We start from the raw sequence: 12,970 nt of genomic DNA, 5'->3' as shown, positions 1-12,970 counted from the left end.
ACAGCAGCCGACGCAGGACCCAGGACTTTGGAATTCAGGCCGACTGAGGGCAACCTGCCAGCAGGATTACCCAAATGTAATGATTACAACAGCGAATACACTCAAACATCTACATTTATGGTAAGTGTACACAGCTGTACTATGTCCATCCTCCTCTGTATCATCATGTCATCTACTTCCAAGATGCATCCAGTCAGTGAACCCACATTAACTGCAGCAATTCTTAGTTCATGTTTGGCAGGTTGATTGGTTTTACGTCCAGCTTTCACTCAACAGAGCTATCCCATGTAACCCAGTCTCTGGGCAGCTAGACAAAATGACAACATCAGATTAAAAAGTTTGTAATCACCAATAATATTCCATCTGTGTTGTCCATTTTCATTCTACCTCAACTCCCCACCCACCTGCCCCCTCCTTTCTGATTTCTGGAGAGATCTAACAGTTGAAAAGGAACCTGTGTTCCTTATTTGAGCTCCAGCTTTCCTTTTTTTCTGTTCTGCCTTTGCTATTTCTTTTATTGGTTGCCCTTTTGTATCTAGGGGCAGAAAACTCGATCTGAGATATGTTAGGTTGGTAGGGAATTGTGGGTAAATGGAAGAGCTCGAGAACTCTGGGATCTAATGATCTGGTAGAAGCAGCTGAGTTGAATCCGAGTCTCTGATCCAAACCCATTAGTTGAGGAAGAATGACAATGGAATGTTATGGTGAGTACATAACTTTTTATTAGTAGAGCATATAAAATATTGCATGATAACTATAAGAATCAACCAGACGAGGTTAGAAAAGGTTGGAAAGAAAGACCAGAAAAGCAATTTACAAGGGAACAATGACCGCACATATGTATGGCTCCCAAGTATGCAACAAAGTACATAATGTTTAGGATTTTTGCTCTGAAGTTTTTGCATAAGTATTTTGTACCCCAAATGGACTTCAAAGAATTTTCTTTAGGGAGATACAAATGTTGGATGTGTGATGGGGAAAAAGAAGCAGCTGGGAGCATATGTTTTGGAAGTGTAATGAGGTGACAGATTTTAAAAATTCCCCTGCAGAGTACTCTGTCAGAAATATTGGTTGAGCAAATGACTATAACTAAGGACGTGGTGCTTTTGAGCTGGGACACCGGATCTGCATTGCATAGACATAGTAAGGCCTTGTTAAATTTAATTCTGTTGGCTAAAAAAATGAAATTAATAGAAAATGGAAATCCAAGTCTAAACCACTTGTATTTGAATTTTTGAATATTGTAAAAGGGATAAAATAACTGGAAAAGGGATCTTTAGAAATAGGAACAAGCAAATTTCATATAGATAAATGGAAATTGTGGGAATAGCATATACAGAATAATGTTTAGAACGCCTGAGGATTTAGGCACGACAGGAATTGAGTAATTTAAGTAAAGCTAGAATGATAATTATAAAGAAAGAAAACCATATGTAATATATAATTTTTGTAAATGGAAGAATGTTAATATGGTTTGTTTTCTTTTCCGTTAATGTATGTTTGACTGTCTCTTAAGTGATAAATTAATAAAGGTGTTTAAAAGAGAAAAATAGTATAGGCTGTGATAAATTGAAGGCTGTCAGCCCAGCTAGATAGAATTGTGTAAATAATTATGTGTCATTCTTCTTCTTCTTCTTCTTCCGGCTTTTCCTGGTTAGGGGTTGCCACAGTGGATCGCCTGTCCGCTCATGATTGTCAGTAAAGTTTTACGGTGTCAAGTTGCCAGCCCGGCACCCAACCTTCCATAGAAGGCACAGACACACACGCACGCACTCACTCACACCTAGGGCCAATTTAGAGTGTCCAATCCACCTACAGCATGTCTTTGGGATGTGGGAGGAAACCGGAGTACCCGGAGGAAACCCACGTGACCACAGGGAGGACATGCAGACTTCGCACAGAAGGCACCCCAGCTGAGGATCGAACCGGAGAACCTCTTGCTGTGAGGCGGCACCGCTAACTGCTGCACCGCTGCGGCCACCCCAAATAATTCTGTCATTATAAATATAAATCTGATCCACAGGCTTGTTTTACAAATGTAAGAAAACCAAATGTAATGTCATGTGCTGAGTTTCAAAAATGTAACCACAGTGCACCCTGCTGGAAGAAATTAGAAATGTGTATAAACTCTAAGAAAATAAGCTGATAAATAAAGAATGTTACAACTGTGTGTGATCTCAATCTAAGAGACAGGATCTCTTTAGCTGGAAATTCTTTATATTGTCTTAAGACAGAGATAATTACTAGGTTTCACATGTAAAGTGTCTTTTATTGCTGTGACTTCCTGGCAGCTGCAGATCACAAAGAAATGTTAAATTTTAAGTTCTGTGAGCCTGGGAAACTTAAGCTGAAGTGACACGAATAATGTACTCTGAAATGACTCAGCAGTAATGTGTATTATCCATTTGAAAACTATCTCAGAGAGAGAAAGAGGTGCATTTTGTATTTGTCTTCAGACCTGTTAACTCACCAGCACTGTGTCTTGCGCTGTAAGTAAGTTATTTAGAACAGTAATTTCTCTTAGAGATAGAAATACAGTAAGATTAACGTAGCTGTTTCCTTTGTCAGACTGTCCTACAATGTTGTTTTAAAGTATTTCCTGTGATTTCTGAACTCTATACTGTCACTGTGTTGAATTTATAAGTATTGTCTTGTGTTTTGATTATTTATTATTAAATATTTTTAAACCTTTTAACTGTGGCTGTTTTGTGTAGAGATAATGTAAGCTCTTAGCGTACTTGCATGTGTTTGGTGATATTGTACAAGCAACTCCAATAGCCTTGCTGTCCGTCACACTTACCATTTGGATAATAATAACATTGCACAGTAGAATTGGACACTCTTTGGTAAGGGCCTTTAGAGTAGCTGATAAGAGTAGTTGGTGGCAGTGATTAGGCCATCCTTACCCAGGAGTGTATGTGTGTTTGTGTATAAATCAAATCTCAAGTGTGTGAGTGTGTCATTTACTTGGGTAGGGACACGAAGCACTGGTTGGACAGAGAGGGTACTGGACTACTCGGCTGAGATCTGAATCCTATAGGTGTGCCAGCTGGGAGTCTTATTGGGGAACTGGAGAGAAAGGGAGAAACCAGCGCCAGACTGACAGTGATCTCTGTGCTCTTAAGGGAAATTGTACTTTACTGTGTGTGTACTTGTTACCCTCCCACTGTGGATGCCCCTCACTGGTGCTAGTGGTGAGAATTGAGGCTCCTTGATTACTGGGCCAGTGCATGGGCGTCACATAGGCAAAGGGAAATAGATAGGAAAGTGCTGAGTAAAAGGCCATCCCTGGTTGAGTTTTCAGTTGAGTCTAAAATGGAAGCTACTGTTTAAAAAGTAGAGCATATAAAATATTTCTATAAGAGGCAATTAGAAGAGGTTAAAAATATTGGGAAAAGAAAATCAGTAGGCAGTTTTCATTGGAATAATGGGAAAATTTGTAAGGCTCTCAGATGTACAGTAACGTTCAGAAGATTTAGGGTTTTTGTATGTCTGTATTTGCAATGGTATTTTTGTGTCCCAAGTAGACTTCAGAGGATTGTTTCCTCGGGCAGATGACAAATGCTGGAAGTCTGATGGGGAAGAGAGAGGCAATTGGAAGGATATTTTTTGGAAATGTAGTAAACTGGAAGATTTTAACAATTCTGTATAGGGTACTTTTACAGAAATGCTGTGGTATCAAATGGTTGTTATCCAGGTAGTATTTCTTTTCAACTGAGATATAGATTCTAATTTGCCTAGACATAGTGAGGCCTTACTGAGTTTAATATTATTGGCTATAAAAAAAACTCACCGAAAGTGGAAATCAAAATCTAAACCATCTCTAATTGAAGTATTGAATATTGTACAGGAGACTGAACTGGAGGTGGGATCTCTAGAAAAGGGAACAAAAATGCATAGAAATAAATGGAATTTGTGTGAACCATATGTGCAGAATAATGCTTAGGAGGAAGAGGGAAGTTTAAGGGAAAACAGAACCTGAGCAATTTCTGTGAAGTCCATTTAGTTTTTATATCTGACAGAAGTATCTATTAGAAGTACACTGTGTGGTAGCTGTGAGGAATGGGCATGTAAATGACAATGCTGTGTAAATTAGAGTACCATACAGAACTCAGCTTCAGGGTCCCTCTTTTGTGCACTGTTATAGACTGGATTGTTTCATGTATGCAACCTCTGCTTTCTTTTTATGTTTGTTTTGTGGCAGTGAATGAAGCTCTCCATACCTTGAAAACGCTGCGTAGTGAAAAGGCACCTCTCGTGAAGAAACGTCAGATGATGAGAGCGATGTTTGGGGACTACCGGAAGAAGATGGAAGAGGAGAGGCAGCAGCAGCTGAAGTTAATGCAGACAGGTATTTCCCACCGAGTTCCCTTTCCCCAGACATGTCACGAAGCATCACTCACTAAGTCTGTTAAAAAGGAATTGGGTGAAGCTCCTTACTGGTTGCCTTTTACATTTGACATTTCTTGGTCTGATTCTCTTACCTTATCCTTGTGTTCATGTCTGTGTTCAAAGCTTGGTAGGTTTTGTACAGACTACACCTGAAGGGCATCAGAGGTAAACTGAATTGTCTTTTGAATGAAAGATGTTCTGCTCAAAAGGTTGGTTGCCAAACTAAGTGTATTAATTTGGAAGGAGTATACAGGATAGCATTTTTAATTTTGAGTGTAGTGGCTGGATACCTCAGAAATATTTTTATGTGGATTTAATCTTGATACATCAAAGGAAAGGTTTTGCGTCTACCATGGCAGCTTGGTAGAGTCTTCTTTCTTGGATTTTAACCTGACTTGATCTGGTCCATCCTTTTCAAGTCTTCAAGACCTAGACCTTGATCTTAGTCACCTCAGGAAGAAAATCTTTCCCAATCTCTAATTCCTCCCCCTTCACCTTAGTTCCTTACCCTCCACAGTAACTCTCCTGAACTCTTTTGCCATTGATTAGGTAGGCACTGGGAAATGACCATAGTCTATTTTTTTTAGTTCATGTGAAAAAATCCTAAGTACTTTAAGAATTTTTTGTCAAAATTGATACTGTTTGTCACTTGTTTAACAGTATTGACTTTTTGCAGGTCAGCTCTTCCCCTTTATGTATAAATGTTTATTCCTCTCCCATTATAGAACATTTTCCTGCTGCTTTGCATCCACCCCTGCTTCACCTAAAAATGTAGTTGGTTTAATTTACAATTACTTGGTTTGTTGTTTATTTTTAGATTGCATGTCTTTGCTTAGTGTCTTCATTATGTAAAATTGAACAGAATTGAAGGGCGAGTCCTGTGAGCATAAAATTCTGCCCCAAGACGAGTTTATAAGCTTGTATTAGAGTTTAGTACCTACAGGTGAGTTATCACTGGCAAGACTTCTTCATACAAGGACTAGAAAGTTTCTTCTGCTCATTTTAGTAAACCAAAGCCTAATATAAGAAGAAGCCTTCAAAGAAGAGGGGAAACCCTAACAAGATCCATTCCATAAAGGAGTCTCTTCATATTCCTTACAAATGTTCTATGCCTTCTTGGCATTAGGCACCTACAAAACCTGCAGGACCCCCCAGATGAGGCATGTTATCACCCCACAAATGCTGCATCTTCTTAAACAAACAGTCACAGTTTTGATTCCCTAAGGAAGAAAATTAAAAAAAAAAAAAAAAACTTTTACCTGATTCCATGCATATCTCTACTGTTCTTTTAAGTCTTTCAGATACCCGAATTGCAGGAGGCTGAAAGAAATATCAGAATTGCAAGCAGATGTGTGGAAACAGATTAAAGTAATGGTATGTATGTATGTGTGTATGTATGTATGTATTTATGATTTATTTCTTCTTGTATGTATGTATGTTTGTATGTATGTATGTAACAGCTTTGACAGAAAAAAAATGCACAAATTAAAGTTCCCTCGACATTTATCATATAATTTGATGTCTTTTTCGTCTGTTCCTCAACTCTCTTGGATCTGACCTTAGATCTGGCGTATGCCGCTTCTTTACACTTCAGGCTTCGTAGCTTGACCTCATCCCTTTATCCGTAATCCTCTCTTCTCCTTAGGTACCTCAGATCTTGTTTGTTGCTTCAGCATTTGGACATGGTCACCATTAGCTCGAGTAGTTTGCATGTTAGATAAGTACAGATCTGAAGTTGTTCTTTTCATTTGCTCTTCAACCTGTGGGACACGGATCTGGCACAGATCCGACTCAGCCATATACTCCAGCATCGGATCCAGCATCCAAGCTCATCCCCTACTCATAATGCCCCGCTCTGCCTCCTCCCCCAGATCTCATTTGCTACTCATTCTGAACAGCACGGCTCGCATTACTCCAAGCTCCTCAACAGTTTTTTTGGGTGTCTGTAAGCTAATTTCTTGAGTTTTATTCTCCCTTTTCTTCTTGTTCCTAGCCTGTTTTTTTTACTACCTTTCCTATCCCTGCTTTGGACTTTCCAGTTTAAAAAAAGTTTCCTGATTCTCTCTCTCTGTCCCATTTTTCCCTCCTTTTTGTGTGTGTGTGTGTGTGTGTGTGTGTGTGTGTGTGTGTGTGTGTGTGTGTGTGTGTGTACACGAAACTCCAAAGCCAGGGTTACAGAAGTGTATAGAGTGTGGGCATAAGATTTCTCCATCTGATGCCCACACTATGTGTGTGGTGTGTTTGGGAGTTTCCCATTTAGATTCCTTTTGCTCGATTTGTGCAGGCTTCAATGCCTGTGCACTTATCGACAGGAGGAATAAGCTTATTTTGAAGGGCCCACTTCCTTCTCCTGCAGATTCCTCTTCTTCCTCCTCCCCGGCTTCTGGGACTCAAACTCCAGCTAAGAAGTCCAGGGATGGGGAAAAAAGGGCCTGACACAAGGAGCAGGATCGGCCGAGGAAGAGATTGCCTGAGCGATCTTCCTCAACAGAACCTCCCACTAAATCTAGGCCCGAGCTAGCCTGGGGTTCTCTTTGGCTTTGGTCCCTTCGGTTCTCCCCAGAGCTGGAGAGTTTGAGGGCTAGGTCCCCTATCTCTACCTCCCCTTGGCATCATTCCCGGCCGGGGTCTGTGGCTTTTTCTGTCCGGTCGACTCAGAGCCTGCTTGAAGCAGAGGTGGACAGGAAGATGTTTAATTTTCATCTGGCCCAGATCCAGCTGGGAGTCTACCTGCTCTGTTTTCCTCTGGAGCTGTGAGCAGGCAGTCTGGTTTCCTTCCGATAGCTCCTTCTCTGATCTGACGTTTGGATTCGGAGTCTTTGGGCCTGCAGTTTCTGGATGTTGAGATGTCGGCACCAATGTATCCCTTGTACCTCTATGCCGACAGTTACCTTGAGTGGTTCTGCTCCGCTGTCATCAGAGTGGACTGATTGTCAGATCTGTAGCTTTAGCGTCTGCTCCGAGAGGAATGTGTCAACTGGGAGGCTGTCGGAGTTGTCCCTTCTCCTTGGGGTGTCTGTGCTGGAAATCTCAGGTCTGACCCCCCCCCCCTCGGCACCAGGGGCAGTGGCCAGGCAGGCTTCAATGCAGAGTGTTTTGGCTCCAGCAGGGCTGCCTTCAGGGATCCATTTGCCTTTGGCGTTAGATGTGGTGGAGAGGTCCTCTGGGCTCCTTCGAGAGCCTTGACACTTTTGTCCTCAGATTCCGACCTGACTCCTTCTGTTTCTGGGTCGGAGTCTTCTGTCTTGCCCCCTCAGGGACAGGCTGTTGCCTGACCACCCCAGGAGGTTCCTCTTCAGGAATCCCCTGGAGCTTTCGAGTCCTCTCCGCAGCCGCCCCCCCCCCCCTGAGGAGGCTCCTCAGAAGCATATGTGCAAGAGGAGGTACTTATACTCCCCACCAGAGATCTTCACTGATGATACAGACTTGGATGAAGGGGAGTGTTCCCCTTAGTCACCCTCTGATGATGTCTCTTTTGGAGACATCATGGAAATCCTACACCAGCAAGGCAGGTGGTCTACCCTCAAGCCCAGCCCTCACGAGTCTGTATTTCTAGAGGCTTTTGGCACAGGACCTTCTACTTCTTGGGTGTGCCTCCCTGCTGGATCCCTTGGTGGATTTGATTTGTAGTAGGGCATGGAAGGAACCGGACACAGTTGAGCCCATCTCCAAGTACCCAGACAAGGTTCTTAGAGCTCCAGTGGACAGGCCCCATTGGTCAAATGGTTCCCCACTTGATAGCATGGTGGTTGCGGCAGCCACCATGAAGGTGCTGGCCTAGGAGAGCTCCTTGGTTCAGCCTCCAGACAGGGAGTGTAGGGTGGTGGACCCCTTTGGGAAGCAGACTTATTCTTCAGCTACCTTTGCTCTGCTTGCGCTGAATTATTTGGCCCATGTTATCAGACTGCAGAGGGACCTGGTTAAGGAGGTCGCTGAGTCTGCCCTGGGGTCCATGTCAGCAGAGGAGAAGAAGGTTTTCTCCTCCAGCATGGCCACCCTAACTGCTATGTCTAACAAGTCCATGAGGCTGTTTTCTCATGCTACTTGAGGGTGCCTCTAGGGCTTCTTGGACAGGTGTTGCCATCAGGTGGCACACCTGGCTCCAGAACCTTTCATGACATCATTTACAAACGCACCCTTTGATTCAACCTTGTTTGGCTAGACTGTACATGACGCTCTGACCCAGAGCAAAAAAGACGGGAAGACTGTGTCTGCTGTCGGGATCTGCTTCTCTACTCCACAAAGATCTTTCTTGAGGAATTGACTTGGAGTGAAGAAGATGGGGTTGCGGAACTCTCAGGATTTTTCCCTGGATGCTCAGGGTTCGTCTTTCCCTAGGGGCAGAGGGGGAAATGACAGAAGGTGCCCTCGTGGCAGAGGAGGTCTGAAGGACCAGGGGTCTCAAGATTCGTTCTCGGACAGATCCTTTCAGCAATCCGGAGAGATTTCCTGACTGGTCTTCTCTGGAGGCAGTCAGGGGGTGCCTTTCTCTGCACACAACAGCCTTGGAGTCCATCATAGTCAATCGCTGGGTGCTGCAAATAATATTCAGAGGTTATTCCATCCTATTCCTTCACTCTCCCTTTCAGATGAAACACCTCTCAGATGTTCCACCCAGTCAAAGGGAGGAGGCAGCTGTAGAGATCACCAGGCTGCTCAAAAAGCGAGTCATCCAATCCACCCCCTCTCCAGACCAGTCTGGATCAGGCATTTATTCCAGGTTCATTTTGGTGCCAAAGAAAATAGGGGCTTAAGACCCATCCTGGATCTCTCTACCCTGAACCTGTCTATTGCCAAGACACAGTTTCGGATACTCACCCTTCAGTCCATTCTGTCCTTTCTGCTGATGAATGACTGGATGTGCTCAGTGGACTTTCAGGGTGAGTACTATCATATCAAGATGAGCAGATGCTCCAGACGGTTCCGTCGCTTCTGGCTGGGAGCCAATCATTTTCAGTTCAGAGTGCTCCCCTTTGGACTCCCCGCTGCCCCATGGGTATTTTATCAAAGTAATGGCGGTAGTGGTGGCTCACCTGCGGCTGCAAGGGGTTTCAGGTATTTCCCTACCTTGGACAATTGGCTCCTTTCCACTCCCTCCAGGCATCGACTGATTCAGGCCAGGGATTGTCTTCTCCACCCATTCCCTTCCCTGGGCATCACTATAAATCTTGCCAAGTCAAACCTGGTACCTGTTTAAGTGTTGGACTTAATAGGTGCTCTTTTGGATACGATACAGGGCAGGATGTTTTTGCCTCCAGACAGGTTGTCTCTTCAGCATCACATAAAGTCTCTCTTTCAGACCCACCTTCCCCCTGCAAGTATGGTTCTTTGGTCGTTGGCGTCCATGACAGCCACGATCACCCTTCTACCAACCACATGCCTTCACAGATTCTTCAGTGGACCTTAATGGTTCAATGGTCCCTTCTCAACCTTCCATTGTCTGATCCAGTCCAGTTGTCCCATGTTTGCCGAGACTGTCTTCAGTGGTGTCTTTAGTCCCCAGACCTTCTTTTGGGCTGCCCATTTGTTTTTCCTTCCCCCTCAATCACTGTGACTACGGACTTCTCCCAGCTCGGGTGGGGGGGCATTGCATGGGACAGATGGTCGAAGGCACGTGGTCTTCCCTAGACACCAGTTTGCATATCAGTGTCCTGGAGATAAGGGCAGTGCTTTTGGTGTTGCAAACTCTCCACACCTTTCTTCCTACTGAGACGATTCCCATCCAGACGGACAACATATCAGTAGTTTGGTACATCAACAAACGGGGGGAACCAGATCTTATCCCCTTTGCAGTGAGGCCATGAGATTGTCGGAGTGGGCAATCTCTTCCAACCTTTTTCTGGTGGCATGCACATTCTGAGGAAGTCCGGCATTCTAGCAGACAGGCTCAGCAGTTCTATTCTGATGCCTTATAAGTGGTCTCTGAATCCAACAGCAGCGGGCATGATCTTCCAAAAGTGGGGCCGTCCTTGCTGTGATTGCTTCACCTCTTCTTCCAATGTGAACTGCAGTGAGTATTTCACTCTGACTCCCCCTCTGGGCGAGCCGTGCAGAGATTGTCTAGTCCAGGCTTGGCCTTCCAGTCTACTTTATGATTATCCTCCTCTTCCTGTGATTCCCAAGTTTATTCAGAAATCACAATGGTTGGGGAGCTCAGTCATCCTCATAGCCCCATTCTGCCCTTGTCAGGTTTGGTTCCCCACTCTGAGGTCTCATCTAGTGTGTCTTCCTTGGACCCTGGATCCAGTACCGGGTCTGATCACCCACCTGTCAGGGGTTCCTCTCTCACATTTAGGCAGCCTGAAGCTCACGGCTTGGCTTCTCCAGTTTCCCTGATGGCCAGGACTCCTGGGCTCTCTTCTCCTGTCAAGAAGATCTTGATTGCAGCTCAAAAGGCTTCTACTAGGAAGATCTATTCCAGCAAGTGGAAATGTTTTTCGATCTGAGCTTCTCAGCATGATCTGGATCCTTTCACTGCTCTAATCCTTGCCATTTTGGATTTGCTAGCCTATATTTTTGATACTGTGGCTAGTTTTTCTACTATTAAAGTTCAGTTGGCAGTGATTTCTAATATCCATGTGGGTGAGAATGTAGATTCCTTGTCTTCGTCCAGGCTGTGCAAGGCCTTCTTGAAGGGTGGCTTTCTTCTTTGGTCTCCTATCAAGGGCCCCGCACCTTTTTGGGATCTAACTTTAGTTTTATAGACATTGGTTTCTCCTCCGTTTGAACCAGGTGCCACTATTGATTTATAGTTCTTATTTTATCCAATATATATCAACCTAAGCAATGCGATCTAAACAGGCTAGAGACATGCTACAACAAAATCGCCAAATTCGCCACAGGAGCATCATACCATAGTCACCACTGTCTCTCACTTGCTGAACTGGGCTGGCTTGAACTCCCTCACCCCCTTCAATGATATCAACTCTCACTCACCCACAAACTAGTAAACCATCCAGTAAATGTCCCATCCCTCCAGAATCTACTCCAACCCTATTGCACCACCAGACCACTAAGATCCAGCAACAAAAATCACTTGCAGATCACTAAAGCCAATAACTCTGCTGGTGAAGCACTATTCTCTTGCACCATAGTCAAATTATGAAACTCCCTCCCACCCACAATTACCTCCATACCATCATGCACCCACTTCAAAACTTTACTAAAAGCACACCTAAAAACATGCTGGCTATGCCCTTGCAACTCCCACTCTAATATCATCCACCCCATCCAACCACTACCTTTCTTTCCACTCCACTAACTACCTTGATTACAGCAAGCTCAGATGCTCATAAGCCTAGTACTTATTATAGAGCAGGAACTTCTTACTGTAACATTTGTTAATGTCTGTTATGTACTTCACAGACAAAGATTCTAGTTGTCTACTGATGTACTATGTTCTTCATCTGTAAATATGTTGTAAGTAATTGCTATGTAAATTGTTAATCGCTATGTAATCCAATGTAACTACTGTCTGTTTATTTTAACTGTGGAGCTTTTCTCCCCGGGCCTCCGCTGAAAATGGACCTACGTCCAGTCGGACACTCCCGGTCAACAAATATAAATAAAATAAAATAAATCTTGGAAAACGGCTTTTATGGTGGCTATATTTCCTCAGCCAAGAGGGTTTCCGATCTACAGCCGTTATCTGCCAAGCACCCTTATTTGGTCTCTGATAAAGACACTGTGTCTCTTCGGACTAACACATACTTTTTGCCAAAGGTGGCTTTTGAGGCAAACATTAACCAGGTTATTAATTTGCCATTTTGTCCCCCAAGTTACCTGAACAAAGGGAAATACAAATTACACTTACTTGATGTTCATGGTCAGCTGTGTTTCTATTTCCATAGAAGTAAATGTTTGTGAAAGTCAGATCAGCTTTTCATGTCTTTCTCTAAACCTCATCTGGGAAAGCCTGTTTCTAAGGTTACTCATGCTCATTGAATTTCTGAGTGTATTGCTTTGGCCTGTCGTTCCAAAGTTTTGTCTCTACTGGGTCCTGTCGGGAGCATTTCACCAGATCAATATCCTCTTCTGCTTCCTTTTGGTCTAGGGTCCGTATTGATATCTGTTCTGCTACTATCTAGTCCTCTTCGCATACCTTTATTTCACATTGCAAGCTGGATATTCATTCCAGGAGCAGGGTATCCTTTGGCTCAGCCGTGCTTCAGAATATCCTTCCATGAGAACCTCCCAAGATTATTGTAGTTAGGGACTCTGTCCCACAGTTTGAAGAGCAAATGAAAACAACAGCTTCAGATATTGCCATAATGTTTCATCTGAATTGTTGCTTTTCATTTGTCTTCAACCGTCCCTCCCTCCTTCCCCCCGCCCTTTTTTTTTGGCTGTGTAGTGGACAGGAAAGAGGCAGCTGTAGGCTTCTTCTTGGCTAAAGCTGCATCTGTGTGTGTCTATGCGTCTCTTTTGGTCAGGGATGTGATATTATTATACTAGAGGGGTTGGTGCTTTTCAACAACAAATTTGATCTGAGGGGAGGAGGGAGAGTGGGGAATTATGGGTAGGGGAGGAGCTTGGATGTTGGATCCCATGCTGGAGTATATGGCCGAGTCAGATCATC

The 12,970-nt window shown here is 43.8% G+C and overlaps 1 protein-coding gene across 5 annotated transcripts in view; it reads left to right on the top strand.

The window, feature by feature from the left end:
• LOC122816488 (UPF0488 protein C8orf33 homolog) overlaps positions 1-12,970 on the top strand; it is a 483,857-nt gene that overhangs the window by 287,613 nt on the left and 183,274 nt on the right. For all 5 annotated transcript variants that reach the window (XM_044089317.1, XM_044089314.1, XM_044089315.1 and 2 more), the window contains one exon: positions 4,205-4,351. In XM_044089317.1, coding sequence (XP_043945252.1) covers positions 4,205-4,351 — 147 coding nt within the window. The remainder of the gene's footprint in view (positions 1-4,204; positions 4,352-12,970) is intronic.

The sequence above is a fragment of the Protopterus annectens genome, chromosome 12.part0 (assembly GCF_019279795.1).
Source record: "Protopterus annectens isolate FY-2018-M chromosome 12.part0, PAN1.0, whole genome shotgun sequence".
NCBI classification, from domain to species: Eukaryota; Metazoa; Chordata; order Ceratodontiformes; family Protopteridae; genus Protopterus; species Protopterus annectens.
The sequence above is the reverse complement of the archived record's forward strand: the minus strand, read 5'-3'. Positions and strand labels throughout refer to the sequence as shown.